Source organism: Thamnophis sirtalis, unplaced genomic scaffold (genome assembly GCF_051295495.1).
Source record: "Thamnophis sirtalis isolate CommonGarterSnake01/CBP01778 unplaced genomic scaffold, rThaSir2_p1.2 scaffold_4, whole genome shotgun sequence".
NCBI classification, from domain to species: domain Eukaryota; kingdom Metazoa; phylum Chordata; class Lepidosauria; order Squamata; family Natricidae; genus Thamnophis; species Thamnophis sirtalis.
The window spans coordinates 122197899-122222880 of NW_028261384.1; the positions used below are offsets into that span (position 1 = coordinate 122197899).

General features: G+C 41.2%; 1 protein-coding gene across 1 annotated transcript in view; it reads left to right on the top strand.

Moving 5' to 3' along the window:
• ITGAL (integrin subunit alpha L) overlaps positions 1 to 24982 on the top strand; it is an 88033-nt gene that overhangs the window by 46450 nt on the left and 16601 nt on the right. Inside the window, exons 8-21 of the mRNA XM_087714046.1 lie at positions 271 to 415; positions 1531 to 1681; positions 5822 to 5889; positions 6565 to 6697; positions 8423 to 8571; positions 9898 to 10035; positions 10516 to 10719; positions 11831 to 11961; positions 14238 to 14398; positions 16080 to 16231; positions 16417 to 16545; positions 18431 to 18504; positions 19530 to 19671; positions 23625 to 23729. Of these exons, the coding sequence (XP_087570172.1) occupies positions 271 to 415; positions 1531 to 1681; positions 5822 to 5889; positions 6565 to 6697; positions 8423 to 8571; positions 9898 to 10035; positions 10516 to 10719; positions 11831 to 11961; positions 14238 to 14398; positions 16080 to 16231; positions 16417 to 16545; positions 18431 to 18504; positions 19530 to 19671; positions 23625 to 23729 (1882 nt within the window). The remainder of the gene's footprint in view (positions 1 to 270; positions 416 to 1530; positions 1682 to 5821; positions 5890 to 6564; positions 6698 to 8422; positions 8572 to 9897; positions 10036 to 10515; positions 10720 to 11830; positions 11962 to 14237; positions 14399 to 16079; positions 16232 to 16416; positions 16546 to 18430; positions 18505 to 19529; positions 19672 to 23624; positions 23730 to 24982) is intronic.

The window sequence follows — 24982 nt, forward strand, 5'->3', positions numbered from 1 at the left end:
TTCACCTCAGTGGATAGCCTTGTCGTGTTAGCATAGTTTTAGCCTGACCATGTCTGGAAGGATCAAATTATGACAAGGCCACTAGAGGCCAAATGTTCAAAGTTATACATGTGCCTTCAGGTCCCAATAATTAAAGTGTGCTTAGCATTTTCCTCGTATTTCCGTGTTCCTCAAAACTGTCAATTGTAAAATGTGTGGACTGCAACACCCATTTGGCAAGTTCAAAGAACACTGGTTTAGATAATAATTTCCTGTGCTTGTTGGTGGCAGAAATAAAGTCTTCATTCCTGAACGTGGCACCCGAAAAGAAGCCAACAAAGTGATTGTCATTATCACCGATGGGGACGCCTCAGACAGGGACAGAGGACATATAGAAGCTGTCAAGAAAAAGAACATCTTGCGCCTAATCATTGGGGTAAAGTATCCAGAGGCCCATCTGGCTAATGGAGAGACCAACTAAGCAGTATTGAAGTGGTCTGCCTTATAAACATTATATTAATAGTTAATATGTAAACATGAGGAGTAAAATGAAGAAGCGTATTTCAATTAATAAGATCAGATTTCCCCCCCCCCCCAATTAATAAAAGTTAATTCTATACCTGTACAGAAGATCCTCGACTTATGACTACAGTTGGGATCCGAATTTCTATTGCTAAGTTAGGCAAGTTATGTGAATCGTGTCTGATTTTATGGCCTTTGTTGGCTACTTTTGGTAAATAAATCTGGTTTCCTCCATTGATTTTGCTAGTTGGAAGCTGGCTGGGAAACACATGATCCGGAACCTTACAACCGTCGTGAATACATGCCGGTTGCCAAGTGCCCAAAGTTTAATCACATGATCCTGGTGATGCTGTGAGAGAATTAAATGCAAGGATCAATTGTAAGTCCCTTTTTTCAGTGCTGTTGTAACTTTGAATACGGTAATTGCTAAATGAATGGTTGTAAGTCGAGGACTACCATATGTATCAAATGTTCATGTACAGGTAGTTCTCAACTTATGACCATTTGTTTAGCAACTGTTCAAAGTGACAACAGCACTAAAAAAAGGGATTTATATCCTTTATTTGGATAAGTGAGAAATTTGTTAAGTAAGCTTTGCCCCATTTTATGACCATTCTTGTCACTGTTGTTAAGTGAATCAGTGCAGTAATTAAGTTAGTAACACGGTTGTTAAATGAATCTGAGTTCCCCATTGACTTTGCTTGTCAGAAGGTCGCAAAAGGGGATCACATAACCCCAGGATACTGCAACCGTCATAAATTTAAGTCAAGCGTCTGAATGTAAATCACCTGACTATAGGCATGCTGCAACAGTCGTAAGTGTGAAAAATGGTCACCTTTTTTCAGTGCCGTTGTAACTCTGAATGGTCACTAAATGAACTGTTGTAAGTCAAGGACGAACTGTACTTGATTCTTTACTGCTTCCCACCCGCTTATTGCTCTTTCCTTTTTCTGCATCTTTCAACGTTTTCAAAGACTGACTATAGAAATGCAAAATATTATCTCAATAATTCCTTCCTTGTCTTTCCAGATTGGTAATCACCTTAATTCACCTGATTCCCAAGAGAATCTCAAGCGGATTGCCTCGGAACCCACAAGTCAATTTTTTAAAATTCTTGCCAGCTTTGATGAGCTCAAAGACAGCTTCAATGATCTCCAGTCTAATATCTTTGCTATTGAAGGTAAGTCGAGCACACCGACAGACAGACAGACAGACAGACAGACAGACAGACAGACATGCACACACACACACACACACATATACATACATACATACATCAATATCAATACATGAACAGTGAGGCATCTGGGTATCACTCATTTGAATACAAGTGATAGTGATAGTATTAATGCAATTTGTTATTTAGATCATATTTATGTAGTTGTAATGTTATTATATTTATGTTAAAATATAGGTCTTCATTATTATTTTTTTATTTTTTTATTTATTTTTTGTTACATAAACAACACATGCCCACACCAGTGGGAAAAGAAAAAATCAAAACACAAAAAAGACAAAAAACAAAAAACAAGGCAGGGAAAAAAAGAAGAAACAAAAGGGAAAAAAAACCCACAAGTATATATTATAAAAAAGTATATCAGCTGGTTACAACATGTTTTGGTACATCTCTTCTATTAATTCATATTAGTTCAAATATCTTGACTCAAATGTTTACCATATTGACATCATTATACCTCCACTTTTAGTTGACTACAGTTATTTAAACATCTTTCATCCTTAATTATGCCAAAGATTTAACCCATAACCATATGCTAACATTTCATTTACTTGTTTGTAAAATCCTCTATTAACATCAAATCCTCATATCCTGTTTTAGCTAAACATCCATAATATTTAATACCAAAAATTCCATCTTCCATGTATATAGCTTATTATCATTCTCCTTTCTTTATGTAATTATATCGTATATCATAACATTTTCCCCATATTAGTTAACATTTAACTGTATATAGTTTTATTTTATTTTTAATAGTGATAATTATTGTGATTAATAACCTTTGTATATAGTCCAAAAGTATTTCTAACCTTCCCTTCTCATATCCAATTATTATTTATCATATCAACTCCACATTATATACATTACTGTCATTATCAATTATTATTCAACTATGTCTATTACAAATAAAAATAATTAGGTTTAGCTAATTTTGAGTTGTATTCTTCCATCTATCAGCCTGTGTCTCTCCAATCACAAAACCTCCTTAATCCTATTACCATTCGTGGATCAAGTTCTACAAAGTCTTTATAAGCAAGTCCAAACAGGAATATCTTCGCACCTTTTTGCTTAAGATGCCTCTCATATAATGTCCTACACGTTGTCCTACGCTTGTTGAACTTTTCAACTTGTCTTTAATTCTCAGTGGTGGTATCGAAGGATTTGCAAATGATGTTTCATAAAGTATAAATTCTTTAATGCTTCTCATTCCTCCTGCGCTCTGTCTTTTGAAATAAATCTTCTGTATGGCTGCCCCCCCTTCAAACGTTGCATCTCTTTCTCCCTCCGAAGTAAACCAGATGCCCGGAGTGTCAGCAAATTGAGAATCTTTAAACCAGATGCCCGGAATGTCAGCAAATTGAGAATCTTCATTTCTGACATCCTTCGTTTGTATTTCAGGAACATTCAAACATTCAACATCCTCACTTTTTTCTTCATATTTTGATGTTAAAAACAGCAAATAGTCCAGTTTTTTTTCAATTCTGTCATACGTATCAGAGAGCTTTTGCAATGCGGAAAAAAATCATTTGAAAAGAGTCATTTGAAACTTGCATAGACGCCATATTTGTGACACAGTTAATATTTTTCCTTTAGAGGCTTTAAGGTATTTGCAAGTAAAAACAAGTTGGGAACTGTACAATCTTATCTGATCTTAGACCAACCCAGCCAAGCAATAAAAGTGTCAAGTTGTAGGAAGCCAAATTATAGTAAATTGGTTTACAGCTCACTTACAGAGAGTCAGAGAAGATGTTGAGGTAATCTTTCCTTTGTCCATGTAAGTAGCATTTAAAACATTTAAGAAATAGGGTATCCACAGTCCATAAACCCATTAAGAGATCCAATTCGCCGCTAGATTCTTCTGTTCTTTGGTTTCAATTAGCTTAGATTTTTATGCGGACCGTGTCTCTCTGAGTAATAAAATAATCTTACCAGTTGGAAACACTCACGCCATTCTTAGGGGCAACCTGCAGTTTCGGTTAGCTTACAGCTAATCCAGAAGTCACTGGCAAAGGAGGTTAAATTCCACCACCCCCCCGGGGACTTTGCGAACGTCTCTGGGGTCGCTGGATCTCCTCCAACCTTTCACTGTCTCTCTGGGACAACTTGGGTCCAAAAAGGACCGTCCAATTTCCTTCAGAATAGAGGAATTTCAGGAATAGCCTGAAAATCCATCTTCTCACTGCTAAGCCCCGCCTTCTTCCAGGTCTTCATTATTTAGTTATTCAATATTAGTCCCCCATTCCAGTGACAATAACAATATCATTAAAATATACGTAGTATTACCATCTTTCAAAATCTAATCTTTATATCTAGCTATTGCTTTTAATATGTTATATAAAATATGCATAATAATATCCCCCCTATTTCTTGTTTCTGCCTCTGTTCTAGCGCCTAGTAAAGCCAATCTTGTATTACAAAACATTTCCTCTATCCATCATATCTTGCCCGTTTTAATATTTCAATTCTTATTCATTTTTTGACTTGCTTCCCAAATTCCTCCCTTGGGTCTTCATCTCTATAAACATATTTCCTGTTTTAACTTAAGTATTTCTTCCATCTCTACTATCTTTTGCTGCCAAGCCTCTAGAGGATATGCCCAAATCTCTATTTTCTTTTGAAAAATATCTTTCTGTTTATCCAGTATAATTTTTTGGTATTTTAGTTTAGTTTTATTACCTTCTCTTTCTTATCTTCTTGTTTTGTTTGTTAATTTGTTCCTTTTATCTATTTCCCTGGTCTCTCTGTTATATCCTCTATTTCCTGGGCTTTTTGGTCATTATTCATTATCCCTTGTGGAGCACTTTTTAGCTTCCCATTTATGTTATTCATTAAATCCATCATCTCCCTTTGATTCCTTGTCATAATATCATAAATGTTTGAAACATCGATACATTTCTTTTTACATCTCATTTATCTCCCCCTGCTGAAACATCTTATCTTCTTTTGATAAGTTCAAATATAGATCAATAGTCTGTCAATGGTCTGTCACTGCCCCAAAGTCTCAATTGTCTTTGCCCTCATAAAGTTGATCTGTAAACCATTTACTCAGTCCTGATGTTGCTCCTCAGGGAATACAGTAATGTAGTTCTTTATAGCTTTTTTTAGGTAATCCAGGAAAGTTTTCAAATGTCTCCATAAATCCATTCTATGAGTACAATCATAACTCCTGGTATTTGAAAGTCACTTTAATTAGATGTCTTCTGTGTTTTCACCATTAGAGCTCCAGTAGTCATAGAGTAGATAAGGAATAGAGCAATAGATAGCACAGCAGCCTTCTAGGTGTTATTTCTACTTTCTCCTCTGTCTTATCAGTCTTTTCCCAGGATTATAGGAATATAATTATTCCATTCACCTATAGGTGGCGCCTTTAGCTTAACTTCAACATTGCACAAATTCGAATAGGTTCCGTTTGTGTTTGTTCAAACAAATAGTCAAAATTCTGACAAGTAATTCCAGCATTTTAAAATGCCTTATTGTCAATAAAAATTAGAGATCCAATCTTTCTATGTTTTTAAAGTTTTGCATCTCTTCTTAAAATCCTTTTCTTTCAGGTCTATAATTTTTCTCTCTGTAATTGTTCGCTGCTTAAAAAACTCTTCAGAGTCTTTTTTTCAGAGTTTATTTTGTTTAGGGTAGGTTTTAGGTAAAAAATAAAGTCACCTCACCCAGTTCCAGTCATTGTTTATCCAAACCACTCCAGCACATTCTTTGTTTCTTTGGCTACCCCAGCTTCACGGCAGCCATAATGGCTGCCTCTCCTCTTCATCATCAGATGAGAGGGAATTAGCCCTGGGTAAAGCAGGAGAGCCGCTGCTCTCTGCAACTTGCGGAGCACTCCTCCATCCTTTGTCACCCCTACAGGATGACTTTAGCCCCTTGTGGGGCCCTCCAATGAAGGGATTTTGCAGAGCCCCACTCTTTGCATCCGATAGCACCACGATAGAAGTCTTCAACCAGAAATCTTAAAACATATACATATAATCCCCACTAGTTGAATACTGATTAACGTATTACACAATATTACTTTCTCACCCCTTGTGAAATGGGCAATTTTTTTTTAATCCCTATCTTTCTTCATCACAGGTACCAGTGACAGCAGATCCTTCCACCTGGAATTGTCATCCAGCGGATTCAGTGCAGATATATCCCAGGTGAGGCTGAAGGATTGGAAAGACACCCCCCCTCCCCAATATACAGGTAGTCCTTGATTTATAACCTCAATTGGGACCAAAATTTCCATGGCTAATAACATGGTTGTTAAATTAGTTTTGCTTGATTTTTTGATCTTTTTTGCCACAGTGGTTAAGCAAATCACCACAATTGTTAAGTGACTCACACAGCTGATTAGCAAGTCCAACTTCTTCCACTGGCTTTGGCTGGGAACATCAAAAATGGCGATCATGTGACCTCAGGATGCTACAACCGTCATAAATATATGCCAGTTGCCAAGTGCCTGAATTTTGATCACATGACCAGATCATGCTGGCTGGGGAATTCTGGGATTTGACGATTACATATCTTAAAATTGATAAACACTGGTAGGGGTTCATCATCTCTAGAATATTTGTTTTTAAGGGCAAAATCAGGGCTGAGAACACTTCCAGATGAGCACATTATAACAGGGGTCTCCAACCGTGGCAACTTTAAGACTTGTGGACTTCAACTCCCAGAATTCCTCAGCTAGCTTCGCTGGTTTAGGAATTCTGGGATCATCTCCCAGTGCACAAGTCTTAAAGTTGACAAGGTTGGAGTCCCCTGCATTATAACATTGCCATCTATGCTTCCTTGTGATCTGCCTTGCTAAAGCAAGATCTTTTGATCTGCAGGATCATGTGATTCTTGGTGCTGTGGGTGCTGACAACTGGGCTGGGGGCATTCTAGAGCAGCAGCAGGATTTTGCCGGTGAAAGATTCATTACAACTCCCTCAGTACGCAAAGAGATGGAAGGTGCCTACCTGGGTGAGTAGAGAATGCCATCATCCCAATATAATATGGACTACTCTTTCCCATCCATCATCATATGTTGGCTGAGCATTGTGGCTGTTCTGGGTGCCAATTTACAGAAGATGGATCTGGATGTTTATACAAACTGAAGTTTAGTTTTTTGTTGTTTTGCTTATCCTATAGAATTGGGTGGTATATAACCATCTTTCCTATGGAACATAGGGTTATGAGTCAAACCTGTCTTTCAATCTTGTGGTTACTTCTTGTTGTTACAGATACATTTAAAATTAGGGACACGGTGGCTCAGTGACTAAGACGCTGAGCTTGTCGATCAGAAAGGTCTGCAATTCAGCAGTTCGAATCCCTAGTGCTGCGTAACGCAGTGAGCTCCCATTACTTGTCCCAGCTTTTGCCAACCTAGCAGTTCGAAAGCATGTAAAAATGCAAGTAGAAAAATGGGGACATCTTTGGTGGGAAGGTAACAGCGTTCTGTGCACCTTTGGCATTTAGTCATGCTGGCCATATGACCACGGAGACATCTTCAGACAGCGCTGGCTCTTCGGCTTTGAAACAGAGATGAGCACCACCCCCCAGAGTCAGGAATGACTAGCACATATGTACAAGGGGGAACCTTTTTTACCTTTGCATTTAAAATTATTCACAAATATGAATACAGGTACTCCTCGACTTACGACCACAACTGAGCCCAAAATTTCTCTTGCTAAGTGAGAACAGTTGTAAAGTGAGTTTTGCCTCATTTTACAACCTTTCTTGCCATACTTGCTAAGTGGACCACTGCAGTTGTTAAGTTAGTAACACGGTTGTTAGGTGAATTTGGCTTCCCCATTAGCTTTTCTCTTCAGAAGGTCACAAAAACTGATGTACCCCAAGCTACTGTAACGTCATAAATATGAGTTGCCAAGTGTCTGAATTTTGATCATGTGATCATGGGCACGCTACATCAGTCGTAAGTGTGAAAAAGAGTCATAAGTTACTTTCTCAGTGTGGTTGTAACGTCGAACAGTCATTAAACAAATAGTTATAATTTGAGGACTATATATAATAGTATTCAATAAGCCTTCGGGTATAAAGGGGCTATAGTAACCCACATGAAGGGTTTTTTTGCCCTGTGAAATCAATCTATCTATCTATCTATCTATCTATCTATCTATCTATCTATCTATCTATCTATCTATCTATCTATCTATCTATCTATCTTTGCCTGTAGCCTTGAAAGTTTCACATTCACTAGTTTATATAGTTTCTAAATATCAGTTGTTAAAAAAAGCAATTTAACATTATGTGTGAACTCAGGGATTGTGGTTTATAAACCATGGCCTGCTGGTTAAGTATGCTAAATGAGCCTAGTTGTTCTGATATACTTTCCTAAGTAAGTACACCAAACCGAATGTAATTTGTAAATCTAGCTATCTTATTTAAGAAGCCGTAGTGAAACAAGATTTGGTGTAAAACAGTGTATAAACCCAGGCAGAGTGTCTAATCCTCACTATTATAGAATTAAAAGAAGATGCTGCTTTGTTGTGCAAAAGGCCCCCAGTTTAACTCAGTGTTTCTCAATCTTGGCAGCTGGGAAATCTGTAGATTACAACTCCCAGAATTCCCCAGCCAGCATGATTTTAAGGCACTGATGTTCACACATCTTAAAGCTTCCAAGATTGACAAACATTGGTCTAACCCTTCTGTGGGATGTCCATCCATCCATGTTTTTAACCTTCACAGGGTACACACTCAGTTTTCTCCAGCATCGTCAGAAAGCATTCTACGCCGTTGGTGCCCCTCGATACCAACATATGGGAAGGGTCCTTATATTTGAGGTTGATGCCAAAACTCAGAACTGGACTTTAAAGCAAGAAATTAAAGGGCAACAGGTAAAGGAGAGAAAAAAAGAATCATAGAATCATAGGGCTGAAAGGAACTTTGAAGATCTTCTAGTTATAAGGAACTTTCTAGATATTTTGGTCCACTGCTGCCTAGCATCATTGTTAGAACTAGGCCAATGTTTCCCAACCTTGCAAAATTGAGGGTTAACGGACTTCAGCTCCCAGAATTCTCTGCAGTGGCTAGGCTGGCTGTGGAATTCTAGGAGTTGACATCTATATACGTACCTGGAAATTGCCAAGGTTGAGAAACCCTGATAGCAAAAGGACGATCATGGTGGACCAAGAAAACCTAATCAGGATTCTTCTCCTTCTCTTTCCCTAGTAGATAGCAGTGGTTGACTTTTGTGAGCTGTAGCACATTTCATCAGGTGCATGGAATGGTTAAACATGGGGTACCGAGAGAGAGAGAGAGAGAGAGAGAGAGAGAGAGAGAGAGAGGGAGGGAGGGAGGGAGGGAGGGAGGGAGGGAAAGTGAGAGGGGGGGAGAGAGAGATTGGACAGTGATGGTAGAGAGATGGGATAATTTTGCAGATAAAGATTCAAGGGAAAAGATTACAAATACCTTGTCAATTAACAAATGCAATGTGTTAAGACTCACAATGTCTGTTCAGATGTTCAAAAAGGCCAGACTTTGTCAGATGATGTAAATAAGATAAGATAAGATGATAAGGTAAGGTAGGGTAGGATAGGATAATTATAGGGTAAGGTAATGTAAAGTAGGGTAGAGTAGGATAGGGGTAGGATAGGATAGGATGGGGTAAGGTAAGATAAGGTAAGGTAAGGTAAAGTAGGGAAAGGATAGGGATATGGTAAGGTAGGGTAGGGTAAGGTAGAGTAGGGATAGGGTAGGATAGGATAGGGATAGGGTAAGGTAAGGTAGGGTAGGGATAGGGTAGGATAAGGATAAGGTAGGGATAGGGTGGGGTAGGATAGGGTAGGATAGGGATAGGGTAGAGTAAGGTAGGATAGGGATAGGGTAGGGTAGGGTAGGATAGGGATAGGGTAGGGTAGGGTAGGGTAGGGTAGGGTAGGGTAGGGTAAGGTAGTGTAGAGTAGAGTAGGACAGGACAGGACAGGACAGGACAAGATAAAATAATTTTATTGTCATTTTTACAGCCTGTTCTCAAGAAAAAGTGTATATCTAACCAAACACAAACTTAATGCACATATAAACATGCTATATACATACATAAACAGATGTACATGATCATTTCAAAGCACAGTACAAAGATCAACTGTTATTATCTATCATTAGGACTCCTGTGCTGGTAACTCTGCCTCTTCATTCTATGCATTTTGATGCCCCTTTTGCAGACTGGATCCTATTTTGGAGGAGTGCTTTGTGCCGTGGACATAGATGGTGATCAAGAAACAGACCTGCTGCTTATCGGGGCCCCGCAATATTTCACCGAAACGAGAGGAGGCCAGGTTTACGCATATGGTTGGGAAGAGGTGAGTCAGGAAAATGGGCAGGGCGATACAGGTAGTCCTCAACTTAAACAGTTCGTTTAGTTCAAAAGTTACAGTGGCACTGACAAATGTGGCTTTATGGCTGTTTTTTACAGTTATGAACTTTCCAGTATTCCCATGTGATCAAAAATTCAGATGCTTGGCAACTGGTTCCTATTTAGGATGGTCGCCAAGTCCCAAGATCACATGACCCCCTTTTGCAACTTTCTGACAAGCAAAGTTAACAAGGAGGTCAGATTCGCTTGACAACTGGGTTACTCACTTATCAACGGAAGCAAGAAAGGTTGTTAAAATGGAATAAAATTCACTTAACAAATGTCTCGCTTAGCAATAGAGTTCTTGGACTCAATTATGGTTGTACGTCGAGGACTACCTGTACATATCCCACATATCTGGGAGATGCCCTCATTGTATTCTAGATTTGGAGAGTGGATGCTATCTCAAAGACACCTTTCTTTCCAGGATAATCTCGTTCTCCTTGGAGAATTTAATGGGGATTTAGGATACCCCTTGGGCCGATTTGGAGCAGCCATCACAGATCTGGCAGACGTCAATGGGGATGGACAGACGGACGTGGCTATAGGAGCTCCCTTAGAGGATGAGGAGAGGGGAGCTGTCTACATCTACAATAACCTCGAGAAGACTCTGCTTATGGAGTACAGCCAGGTGTGACTACAGCAACGGTGTTGCATGCTAGGTTTACCTGAGAGATTTGCTAACATGCCACATCCAGCTGTTCATTACTGATCTCCAAAGCTAAGTTGATCAGATCAAAGTAATAATTGGATTACTACTAAGTGTTACAGCTGTAGGCATCTCAGAAGACACTAATAGTCAAGTCTTTCCGTATTGTTCAGTGAAGCTACATGGATGTGTGTGTAAAATTGCCAAGGGGGGAAATCAGTTTGAAAGATGTAACAAATAAGAAATGTAAAAGAAATAAACTATGAGCCCAGGGCACTTAACTAGCTAGGAGACTCCAAAAAGTGTTTATTTCAAGAGGCGACTGGACTTTCTGGTTTTTTTTGAAGATGTTCCGCTTTTCATCCAAGAAGCTTCTTCAGCTCTGAGTACCAGTCAGCAGTCAAAGCTGAAGAAGCTTCTTGGATGAGAAATGAAACGTCTTCAAAGAAAAACCAGAAAGTCCAGTTGCCTCTTTAAAAAAGCACCTTTGGGACAACCATGACCAGGATGACTGGGAATCTCCATAGACATTTCGCCAGGACACTGGCCTGGCCATTTCTATGCATCAACAAGGGTTCATACAACACTTCTGACACATTCATTTCACACTCTGAAAGTCAGTTTTGGGTTGGCAGCACATTAGAACTAGAAAGTTGATGGCCTACAGCAAGGAGCATCCAACCTTGATAACGTTAAGACTTCTGGACTTCAACTCAGGTGGGGGAATTCTGAGAGTTGGAGTCCACAAGTCTTAAAGGTTGGACACTCCTGGTCCACAAGGTTTCTTCTGTTTGTCAACTATGTCTTTGAATAGACAGCGCCAACATGACTGACCAAAGAAGTCCTGCATCTATTCTGTCAATCACTCCATGGAAGAATAGCTTTTTTTTATAAAAAAAACACCTTTTGGATGACCGTCTATTGTCATTCCAAGGAAGTTATAAAATATATTAAAACGTGGCAATAGAAACACAGTAAAACGCAGTCTAAAATGTTAGTTTTTGAAGCACCAGCTTTCTGAAAGAATCAGACTAAGGCTCTTCCAGTCTGGAACTTTACTTCTAGTTAAGTCAACAGCATTTATCTCCTGCAGAGAATCACTGGAGCCAGCATTTCTCCTGGTCTGAGATACTTTGGACAGTCCATCCAAGGAAAGACAGATCTCCGTGGAGATGGTCTCATCAGCATTACAGTAGGAGCCTTGGGAAAGGTGATGGTTCTCCAGTAAGTGACTGAGAGTTCATGTTCTTGGGTTGACCCAGATGAGGCCATAAGACTTCAGAAAGTGAAAGAAAGACCAGAAAGTGAAGCAAAGAGCAATTGCAGGACACATAACAATATATTCAGTGTTTTTTCCACTACCATATTTATTAAATTAGGAACTTATTAGGGGAGTTTTCATTTCCTATAGAAATAACAATAAACTTCTAAACCAGTGGTTCCCAATCTTTTTTTTTTTTTGGCCGTGCCCCACCTAAAAATCTTTAAAATCCTGATGCTCCCCCCCCCCCCCGTGACGTATAATTCTTATTTCACTCAAAAACTGAACTCTACTAATGCAGAGGAAGCCTAAAAGGCTATTAACTTGGTTTAAACATGGATCAAATTGCCCCCATTAAAAATCAAATTGCCCCCCTGTGGGGCATGGGCCCCACGTTGGGAACCACTGTTCTAAATGAATGTCAGAATAGAAATTTCCCAGCTTGTAGGAAGCAATTCACTTTTTGTTACCCTCAAAAGATACTATAAAGAAAGAAAAATAGGCTTTAGATATTTGTAAGATTATGTTTTCCTTTCCTGGGGCTTCAGAAAAATAATTGATAATAACAAAAAATAATAATACACTTTTTGTTTAAGTAGTGAAGATGAGGAATTTGAAATTTATGTTAAATACCATGTAGCTTCAGAAAGAGAAACAATCTGATTTTACTTCTTCTTTCTTCTGTTTCAAAAGTAGAATTTAACATTAAAGGCAGAATAAAGCAAAATTCTAACTCTTGTTAACAATAATTAGTTGTGAGAAAAGAGAAAGTACAACATTCTTACTTTTGTGAAAGGTGACTGACCTTTCTTTAATTGGCTGAGATGGGGAGGGTAAATTATTAGAAATAAAATCCCTGGTTTTAGGAAGATAAAAATCTGTCTGAGCTGGGAAATTATTTCTCAAATTAAATTATAATTACAGATAGTCCGACTTATAACCAAAACTGAGCCCAAAATTTCTGCTGTTAACTGAGGTATTTTCTAAGTGAGTTTTATGACCTTTCTTGCCACAGTTGTTAAGTGAATCACTGCAGTTGTTAAGTTAATAATATGGTTGTTAAGTGAAACTGGCCTTCCCATTGCAGGATACTGCAACCATTATAAATATGAACCTGTGGCCAAGTATCTTAATTTTGATTATATGACTGTGGGGAATATTGCAACGGTCATAAAAAATATAAAGTAATTTTATTCACTGCTGTTGTAACTTTGAACTTTGAACACCTAAATGTAGACGCTTTGATCCACAGGGACTAGTAGAATACAATACAATACAAAACAAAACAATACAATACAATACAATAGCAGAGTTGGAAGGGTTCATGGAGGTCTTCTAGTACAACCCCCTGCCTAGGCAGGAAACCCTATACCGTTTCAGACAGATGGCTATCCAACATCTTCTTAAAGACTTCCAGGGTTGGGGCATTCACAACTTCTGGAAGCAAGCTGTTCCACTGATTAATTGTTCTAACTGTCAGGAAATTTCTCCTCAGTTCTAAGTTGCTTCCCTCCTTGATTAGTTTCCACCTATTGCTCTTGTTCTGCCCTCATATGCCTTGGAGAATAGTTTGACTCCCTCTTCTTTGAGGCAACCCCTGAGACATTGGAACACTTCTATCATGTCTCCCCTAGTCCTTCTTTCTATTAAACTAGACATACCCAGTTCCTGCAATCGTTCTTCATATGTTTTAGTCTCCAGTCCCCTAATCATCTTTGTTGCTCTTCTCTGTACTCTTTCCAGAGTCTCCACATCTTTTCTACATCGTGATGACCAAAACTGAATGCAGTATTCCAAGTGTGGCCTTACCAAGGCATTATAAAGTGGTATTAACACTACACGTGATCTTGATTCTATCCCTCTGTTTATGCAGCCTAGAACTGTGTTGGCTTTTTTGGCAGCTGCTGCACACTGCTGGCTCATATTTAAATGGTTGTCCATTAGGACTCCAAGATCCCTCTCACAGTTACTACTATTGAGGAAGATACCATCTATACTGTACCTGTGCATTTTGGTTTTCTTGCCTAAATGTAGAACCTTACTCTTTTCACCACTGAATTTCATTTTATTAGATAGTGCCTAATGTTCAAGTTTGTCAAGATCCTTCTGTATCTTAAGCCTATCTTTTGAAGTGTTGGGGTGTAATCTGTCCAGTCCTGGTGATTTGAACTCATCTAGGGTAGACAGGTGCTCACTTACCATTTTCTTCCCTAATATTTTTGTTTTGTGGTACTTGCAGATCCAGACCAATTGTTAACGTGGCCACACAAGTTACTTTTGAGCCCAAGGAAATTCCAGTGAAAGATGTTGAATGCACTGGGAATAGCGAATCCTGGCAAAATATAAATTTGAAACTTAGGATCTGCTTCAATAACAGCTTTGCCACAGAGAGTTACAAAGGTGAGTCATCTGGACTGATCCTGATCCAGAGAACAATCCAGCATTCACATCGGTTGCACAGCGAGTGATATGAGGACAAGACAAAACAGTCCATGGTTTCTTCAATGCTAGTTGCTTCCCTATGAAATGGCCAACTTTAGAAAGAACCCAAATGTAGAATCAGCCAGTGTCAGAGTTTGTTGCAGAAAAATCAAATCCAGAAAGCACAGAAAGATAACAGATTTAGCTGGATTCATTAACTTGTTTATATACATAATAACAGATGAATAAATGTACAATACCAATAGTAGATTATTTCAATGTGGTAGAAGTTACAAGCAGAACACAAGCAGGAGAGAATTGTTAGTTTCATTTCAGAGTTCAGAGCAAGCAGAATAGTTTCAGTTTCGATTCTCAGCACAGACTCAGATCTGTTTAAGCTCTCATTGGCTGACTTAGTTGCTATGCTTATTCATTGGCTGACCTTGTTACCATGTCTCTCCCAGTCATGAATATTCTAACAGCCAGCCCATTACATTTGTGTGTTTTCTGTGTTTGTGTCTTGTTATATTCATTTTTTTCCTCACTTAAAATGGCATGGTGGTATTAGGCTAAGCAATGCACTACCAAGGCTTTGGACTCAGCTGTGTCTTTTATCCAGGGCTTCCAATGTTGCTCCTTTTAAAAATTGTTTTCTGTTTAGGCAGCAATGGCATTGGCATTCTTAATGAATGGCCTCCAATTGGTTAAAACAGGGCTCTCCAAACTTAGCAAATTTAAGACTCATGAATTCAATTCCCAGAATTCCCCAGCCAGCTGGCTGGGGAATTCTGTGAGTTGGAAGTCCACAAGTCTTAAAATTGCCAAATTTGGAGGCCCCCGGCTTATAGAGATAGTCCTCGAACATAAGACCACAATGGAGCCCAAAATTGATATCTCTAAGGAAGACATTTGTTGAGTGAGTTTTTGCCCCATTTTATGACTTTTCTTGCCACAGTTGCTAAGTTTGTGTTTGTGTTTATCGCAGTTGTTAAGTTAGTTATACGGTTGTTAAGTGAATCTGGTTTATCCATTGACATTATCAGAATGTCACAAAAGGTGATCACATGATCTTGGGACACAGCAACTGTCATAAACGTGAATCGCCAACTTTCTGAATTTTGATCATGTGACATTGGAGATGCTGCAACAATTGTAAGTGGAAAAACGATCATGTCACTTTTTTCAGTGATGTAACTTTGAACGGTCACTAAATGTACTGTTGTAAGTCAAGGACTACCTGCAATAAACCCCTTGGGGACTTTTTGTGACAATTCCTTCTAATACTTATTCCCCTTAGCACAATTTTGTCTTTAATTATCTAAAAGGAAAGATAGCATCCATTTTCATGATATTTTCTATTTAAAAAAATGTTTATTGTTTTTAATCAGTTTGTGTAGGTTGTTCTCGACTTATGATCGGTTGGTAAGAGACTGTTTGAAATTATGGCCTACCTGAAAAAAGAAACTTATGAGGATTACTTGTTTACTTCCTGTTTCCTGGTTGTTACTCTTTTTTTTTTAAGGCATGGGATTGGTGGAGGGGAATTGTATTTTCAATACAACAGGATCCAGAGATTTGCTGTTATAGTCATCAAAATAGGCAGAGGACTTGCAGAATATCTGCCCAGCTTTTTACACATCAGCCATTTTCTTCCTTCTAGGGCATCTGTCTGCAAAACTGTTGTTCCGCTTGGAGATTGACCCAGACAGGGTGAAATACCGGGGAGAATTTAGGAATGGCAAGAATATTATAAACGGAGCCGAAGAAATCTCTCTAAAGCCAGTGTGTGTATTGGAGGAAATTAATATCACGGTAAATCAAAAGTCGTTGTTAAATCTCTTGTTCATAGATTCTAAATTTCTACCTCTTGTGTGTTGGTGAAGCATCTTCTTGAGAAGGTTGGCTAGTCTGCCCCCAGATATTGCTAATGTGATGGTTACCAGCCACATTACCGTACAAGAATCCTTGCTTAAGCAGCTCCTGTCATTGTCTTTCAGAATTGCATTGAGGATTACTTGTCAGCCATCAAGCTCCTTGTGAATTTGTCCCTTGAGGAAGATGGTTTGCTGAAGAGTGGACTTCCTAGGCCTATTCTGAATCCTTTAAGCAATAGGACAATGGTGGAGGTGAGACCTTATTTGTTTGTGTGTAAGGGGGGGAATAACAGATTTAGCCATAAGCAGAAGAGAATCCGTAGTAGTGAACTCCCGTTACTTGTCCCAGCTTCTGCCAACCTAGCAGTTCGAAAGCTTGTAAAAAATGCAAGTAGAAAAATAGGAATCACCTTTGGTGGGAAGGTAACAGTGTTCCGTGCGCCTTCAGCACAGAGATGTCTTCGGACAGTGCTGGCTCTTTGGCTTTGAAACGGAGATTTGCACTGCCAAGGTGGCGCAGTGGTTAAATGCAGCACTGCAGGCTACTGCTAGATCAGCAGTTCAGCGGTTCAAATCTCACCGGCTCAGGGTTGACTCAGCCTTCCATCCTTCCGAGGTGGGTAAAATGAGGACCCAGATTGTTGGGGGCAATATGCTGACTCTCTGTAAACCGCTTAGAGAGGCCTGAAAGGCCTATGAAGCGGTATATAAGTCTACTGCTATTGCTATTACTGCTATTGTCCCTACAGTCAGGAATGAAGCATCATCAGAGGTGATATCCAGCAGGTTCTGACCAGTTGTGGAGAACCAGTAGCAGAAGATTTGAGTAGTTCAGAGAACCAGTAAATACCACCTATGACTGGCCCTGCCCCCATCTATTCTCTGCCTCCCGAGTCCCAGCCGATCAGGAGCAAATGGGGATTTTGCAGTAATCTTCCCCTGGAGTGGGGAGGGGATGGAGATTTTACAGTATCCTTCTCCTGCCACATCCACCAAGCCATGCCACGCGCACCAAGCCACGCCCACAGAACCAGTAGTAAAAAAAATTGAATCCCATTACTGACTAGCACATATGTGCAAAGGGAGCCTTTACCTTTAAGAAGAGAATGTAAATCAGGGTTGAACGGTGGTGTCCTTACTGCTCTCTGAGCTTGGTTGTTTTCTGGCAGACATTTCAATACCAAAGTGGATAACATCATCAGTGCCAGCAGAGAATAGGCTTTGCTCTCTGTTTATATATCGGTTGCTTGCTCTGTCAGTATTGGTGGGAATGGCTTAATTGGGCTCTTGCTACTGTTAGCTTGTTTGAGTAAAAGATTAACATTAGACTAACAATCAAGACACAAACAATACCCCCATCAAGGAACTGCCCAACAAGCTAACAGTACACAGCAACCCAATCAAGGAACTACCAGGACCATTCCCGCTGACAGTGACAGAACAAGCCTCTAGAATGTAAAACGAGAGCAAATCCCACTCCCACCATCTTAAAGACATCTGGGAGGAAACCAGGAGATGGGCCTCAACCTGGCATATTTTAGCATAGGGTAAATATATATATGGATATTCTCAATCATCCAGGTCATGGTTGTCTCCAAGGTGCTTTTTCAAGAGGCAACTGGACTTTCTGGTTTTTCTTTGAAGACGTTTTGCTTGTCACCCAAGAAACTTCTTCAGCTGTGACTGGATGGTGGGGAATGGAAGGATTTATATTCCTTGTAGACAACAGATTATTTGCATTCTTTTATGGAGTCACTGAGGCTACTTGGAGGTTTGTCTGTGTCCTCAGGGTCACCTGAATAGTGGGGGAGGGGAATAAATGTGACATCATCTATCTCCAGTTTACAATAATGTCCTTTCAGCAGTTCCAAGAACGCTCCACACCCATTTGCACTACTCAGGTGACCCTGAGGACACAGACAAGTCTCCAGGTGGCCTCAATGACTCTCTCTAAAAGGACGCAAATGACCAGCTGTCTGTAAGGAATATAAATCCTTCCATTCCCCACCATTCAGTCAGAGCTGAAGAAGCCTCATGGATGAGAAGTGAAAGGTCTTTGAAGAATAACAAGGAATGTTAGCAGGGTAAGATATTACACTGGATATGTGTAAATATTTCCTCTTATCAAATACAACAGATTCCTTTTGACAAGAACTGTGGAACAGATGACATCTGTGTGGCCGACCTGAAAATCACCTTCCATTCTTCAGGGTAAGTATAAATTCCTTGATACCCTCAGTCACTTTTCTTCAAAGAATATGAGAAAAATCAGAAGCTGTCTAGGAACTGCAAGGTTTCAGTTTCATCAACACTAATCCACATTTATGTAGCCTGGTTTTAAATAACAGGCAGTCTTCACTTCACCATCAATTGCTTAATGGCTGTTCAAAGTTATGATGGATCCCAGAAAATTACTTATCCACCCCTTTCAGTCATGTGTTCGCATTTCAGGCATTCGTCAAGCAGTTCATATTTACAACTGGTTGCAGCATCCCATGGGCTTCTGAATGCAATTTGCGATTTTTTCCCCCAGTTTCTGGTACAAAAAGCATGCATTTGAGAGAATGGATCTGCTTATCATCCAAATGATTTGTTTAATGACTATAGTGACTCACTTTGTAAAAGTCATAAAATAAAGTCAAGTCACTTAGTGATCCACTTAATGATTACAAAGGTATCGACCAAAATTCTAGGCTCTGTGATTGTTAAGTGAGGACTATCTGCAAGATTGTTTTAATAATCCTTTGTAAAACACTGAAATTTAATGTGAAGCTGAGTGAAGCCAAAGATGACAAACATGGCTATGGAGAAAAATCCTTGAGATTTTAGATTCTGGAGTTGAACAAATTATCTTTCAGAAACTCTTTCTCTTCTACACCAGTTTTTACAGTTCTAAAGGCTCCAGGGTGAAATTGCATTGAATAGCCACTCTTGTGGCTATTTAGCAAGCTTGCCTCAAGGATGCATCAACAGAAGGATACTGTCAAGATCATGTGAAGCGCTAATATTGCTTTATATTATACCAGTAAAACCATATTGGGAATAGATTTTTAAGAAGAGATCGGACAGCCATTTGTTCAGAATGGTATAGGTCTCTTGCACAAGCACAGGGTTGGACTAGAAGACCTCCAAGGTCCCTTCCAACTCTTGTTATTCTGCATTTGATTCTGTTTTCTGTATATTTATCGAAACTGGGAACGGAATAGCACTAATCCACTTCTGCTCCTGTACAATAGGTCTAAGGAACTGGTTGTATCTCCTCAATATCCACTAGAAATGAATTTGGAACTGGTGAATCAGCGGGAAGATGCCTATTTTACGATGCTCTACGTGCCTCTGTTGCCAGGCCTTTCTTTCCGCAAACATTCAGTGCTGAAAGTATGTATGCCATCTTTTCAAACGCAGGACTTTGCAGTGGGTGTATTCCTCCACCTTCCACCCCCACCCCACCCCTGGTGCCATGATTCTGCCTGCTGGAATAGCATATATTTCAGCAGCTCCCTTTTTACCTGTCCGAAGAATTGGGCTAAAGGAAAAGCCACAGAGTTTGAGTTTTTTGAAAAAGGAGTGTTTCTAATGGCCCAAAAGTGTAGGCTATGTGGCGACTGTAACCTCTCTATGGCAGGGTTCCCCAACCTGTGGGCTTTGGGTCATGTTCTGTTAGCCACTGGGCCACTTGAGTGGCTGGCCAATACATGTGTGTGCCCGCACCCCCTACTCGCACTAGTGTTGTGGGGTCAAATGGGCACTATCATCGCCATGAGCGCACACTCCCCCAATTTGTGCTGGTGCATCAAATGGGTGCTTTCATGACCTCGAGTGCACATATTCCCCAGTCGCACTAGCATTGTGGCATTGCATGGGCACTATCGTTGGCGCAAGTGCATACCCCCCACTAGTGTTGCAGTATCGCGTGGGCGCTAGCATCCCACAGGTACTCATGGCCCTGTTTGCGTTGAGCGTGCACTCATACTCCTGTTTGCGCATGCACATGTAAAGATTACTCCCCACCCCTCCCAGGGCCAACCCAGAAATGTTGGGGACCCCTGCTCTATGGCATGGGTCTCACCCCAATGGGATTAACCCACCCCACCCAATCTGGTCAAAGGGGCATGCTGTGGATTCCATCAGCCAGGGAATTCCAACTGGAGGGCTTAGGGAGAAAACCATGTTTTCTGCCATGATTCCCATCTTATGAAAAATCCTGTCCCTCAAGGTGGGATCCCTTCCCCCCCCACCCCACCTTTTGGCTTTCTGAAAGGGACTGAAAACCTGGCTGTGCCAATTGGCTTTGGGGCCTGATGGAGGACTACTTGTATGGAGGTGGTTAGTAGCTTGGAAGATTCCATCTGCATCCCATTTACATATGGTCGCGCTCTACATGGGGCTGCCCTTAAAGAGTGTTCGAAGACTTCAGTTAGTCCAGAATGCAGCCACGCGAGCGATTGTAGGTGCACCTAGGTACACCCACGTCACACCTATCCTCCGCGAGCTGCACTGGCTAGCCATTAGTCTCCGGACTCGCTTCAAGGTGCTGGTCGTAACCTATAAAGCCCTACATGGCATCAGACCTGGGTACCTGAGAGACCGCCTCCTGCCGATTACCTCCCTCAGACCGATTAGATCTCACAGGTTAGGTCTCCTCCGGATTCCATCTGCCAGCCAATGTCGGCTGGTTACTCCCCAGGGGAGAGCCTTCTCTGTTGCAGCTTCAGCCCTCTGGAATGACCTCCCCGTGGAGATCCGGACCCTTACTACCCTCCCGGCCTTTCACAAAGCCACCAAGTCCTGGCTGCTCCAGCAGGCCGAGGGACTTGTGAAAGACCCAGCCCCACGGAAATTGTGAATGTTGTGTTTTTAAAGTCTATTTATCCCCCTTCCCTTGTCTATTGTGAGCCGCCCGGAGTCCTTCAGGAGTGGGCGGCATACAAGACAAATAAATGAAATGAAATGAATGGTCCTTTTAACTCAGCTCCTTGAGAATTTTAATCTTTTAACTTTTAAGGCTGAACATTGTTAATGTTTTAAACCTTCTAATTCTTCCATCTTGTTGCTTTATTATTTATTTGTATCCTGCCTCTGTTATTTTTATAAATAACTCAAGGTGGCGATCATATCCAACACACCTTCCTCCTCCTGTTTACCTCACAACTACCACCCTGTGAGGCGGTTTGAGCTGAGAGAGAGAATTTTATGACATTGTAAGACACCCAAAGTCACTTGATAGTGAGATGGATAGCATATAAACGTAATAAATAGATGCAGTCTGGAGCTGCAGGAAGGAGGGGCTCTTTCCCAGAGGCCAAAGAGACAGCAAAGCTGGGAATGTCTGGAAGGCAAGAAGAGAGCAAAAGCAGGCCCTTCTAGCAATTCACAGAGGATATCTATAGTTATACAGATTCGGTCTGGCAAGATTCTGTTGTAGGCGAACAACGATAGAGAACTACCGTATTTTCACCCATATAACCCGCGGGTTATATGCATTTTTTGCATGCACAGCGCCCCCCTGCGGGTTATATGTGTGGGCGGGGTATACGGAAAATATTTTACACGATCGGAGGCTTGCACAGGCTTCTTTCTCCGTTTCTTCCCCCACCCCGATCTCAGCTGTTTCCTTCTCCTCCGTTCCTTTCCTCTTCCCCAGCTTGCGCAGGCTTCTTTCTCCGTTTCTTCCCCCACCCCGATCTCAGCTGTTTCCTTCTCCTCCATTCCTTTCCTCTTCCCCAGCTTGCGCAGGCTTGTTTCTCCGTTTCTTCCCCCCCCATCTCAGCTGTTTCCTTCTCCTCCGTTCCTTTCCTCTTCCCCAGCTTGCGCAGGCTTCTTTCTCCGTTTCTTCCCCCACCCCGATCTCAGCTGTTTCCCTTCTCTTTTACTCGTCGCGGGTTATATGCGTGGGCGGGTTATATGCGTGGGCAGGGTATACGGGAAATATTTTACACGATCCGGAAAACCCGCGGGTTATATGCGTGTGCGGGTTATTTGCGTGGGCGGGTTATATGGGTGAAAATACGGTATTCAGAAGTATAGGTAGCCCTTGACTTATAGGAATTTGTTTAGTTGACTGTTTGAAGTTACAACAGCACTGTAAAAATGACTTATGACCGTTTTTCACACTTATGACCAATGCAGAATACCTGTGGTCACATGATCAAAACCCAGTGGCTTGGCAACTGAGTCATATTTATGAGGGTTGCAGTCTCCCGGGGTCCTGTAATCATTTTTATGATATTCTCACAATCAAAGTTATTGGGGAAGCCAGATTCACTTAACAACCGTGTTACTAACTTAATTGAGAGGATTCACTTAACAGCTGTGCCAAGAAAAATGGGTTAATAGAGGACCGAACTCTCTTGCTTAGCAACAGGAATTTTGGGCTCAGTCGTGGTCATAAGCCAAGGACTACCCGTAACTCCACATTTCATTTTTCGTTCTTTGGGCCTGACATGAATCTTGCCAGAGTAAAGCAATTATCTGCATAAGTACACTCTGTAAACTGCTAGGGAGGCTCCACCTTCACCCTCTTCCTGACTACCAGATATTCCAAGTTTGTGTTGTGGCCCGCAGAGCTGGCAGCAGATTCGGACAGTGAGGAAGTTGGGGACAAACATGAGCTAGTCCTGGAGTCTGTGGAAGGCTTGGACGAGGGCTCTGTGTCGGAGGCAGAGAGGGGATCAAGGCATCTGGTAGTTATTTAGACCCTCTGAAATCTGACATCAGTGAGGCAGAAGAACAACGGGAGCCTGTTCCCAGTTTGCCCAGAAGGCAAGAACAATTAAGAAAACACAGTCAACTTGGGAATAAAGCTTGGAGATGATTGGCCCCTCCCATAAAAGACATAAAAGAGGAGTGAATGGGACATGAGTTTTTGCAGGAAGCAATTAGCTCATCTGATTGGTTCAAGCTTTGAAAAGTTCTGTTTGACTGTGCTAGTTTGGCCTTGCTCTGCATTTGGCAATTAGGTCTCTGGCAGCATTTCCAGGGAGATAAGGTGGGTGTTTATCAACATTCCCTTGAAAGACTGTGGCAACTCGAGCAGACATCTGTCGGAACCTTCACAGACTGTTTGTGAAGCCTTGCTGTTAATGACCATAATTTGCAGCCATATAAATAAAAGAGGGTTTGGGGGACTAAGATTATGATTTATGCTTTATCTGGAAGCCTAGGGTCAGAACAGCTCTGCTACCATATCTATTTGCCCTCTGGGAAAGTGCCCCTCCTTCCTGTGACCCTGGACCACATCCCACCACAGGGCGATAACCGGTCTTGAGTTGGAAAGGAGGAAGTCGCAGCCATAAAAACCGAATCTCACCACCCTTTCTCTCCTTTCCCAGTACAATGCTCTCGTCATCCTGCAGTGTAATTCAATGCTTCGTCGTCAGGACTTTCAAGGCCTTGCTTGCAACGTCAGTCACCCCATCTACAGGAATAGCACAAAGGTATATATGATCACCCTAGTAAGCTGGTTAGGGGGCTGATAGTGGTGGATGTTCACCATTTTCTATGCAGGACGATGGCTGTATTGTAAGAAATGCTTACCAGAACTTAAACTATGGTTTAATCAACTAACCTCATTTCCTGGGTTTGCAGGCCACACTAGATTAACACAGTTGGAAGGAACCTTGTAGGTCATCTACTCAGGGGTGGTATTCACTTACCTTCCCTACCAGTTTGCAAATGTGAGTGTGCGGCACCCTCGCTTGTTTGCACGCGCCGCATCCATGCATGTGCTCTGCCTTCAGCACATGTGCTTTTCCTAAAAAAGGGGCCTAAATGGGATGCCGTAGAGCCGGGGTGGGCAGGTGGGTGGGGCCACTTGCGATTTCCACTACTGGTTTGGCCGAACCGCTCCACCTCTGCATCTAGTCCAAAAACTAAGCACACGTGCTGAGTTTGTGGAATTTATGGATAGTTGCTTGCAAACCTTTGCCAATCCTGTGCTATGACCAGGCAACAGGCTACACTCCAAAGTCACTGTAGTTGAAGGAACAAGGCAAGGTCATTCCCACATAAGATTATATTGGGTCAGTCAACATAGGAACCAAGGATCCTAAAGTGCTCCTAAGGATGAGTTACAATCTGCAAGTCAGTTCAGTTGCATTTCATCATAGCAATATGGAGCAGTTGACCATCTTGCTTTTTTTTTTTTGTCTAGTAGCCTCCTCTAAACTAGAGATTATAACTTTTCCCCACTTTTTGGAAGCAGAAGCTGCTTAAAGATGAGGCCTATAGCAAAACTGATATCCCTGAAATAAATTAGGTGCTAGTTCACACTTTATAAAAAGCCGCCATTTGCTTATTGGCCACAGTTTTCTTGAACCATCCACAATGTCTGGCTCATATATTGTGCTAAATTAAAAACAGGAGTTTACAAACCACAGCAGTTGTGTTCGCTTGACAACAACAACGTCACATCTAGATTTGGCAACTGTTGGGTGACTCCCACCAATGTCTCTAATTTAGGCATCTTGATTGTGAATATAGAGGATGAGGTAGAAAGAACAGAAAATGTGGGTTTTGTAAAGACACACACACACACACACACTGTGCAATGTCTCAGCAGTTAAAGATGCTGAACTTGTCAGCTAGAGAGTTGACAGCTCAGGTTCGAGACCCTAACTCTGCACATCAGAGTGAGCTCCCATTCTTGCCCCAGGTCCTGCTTACCTAGCAGTGCGAAAGCATGCAAGTG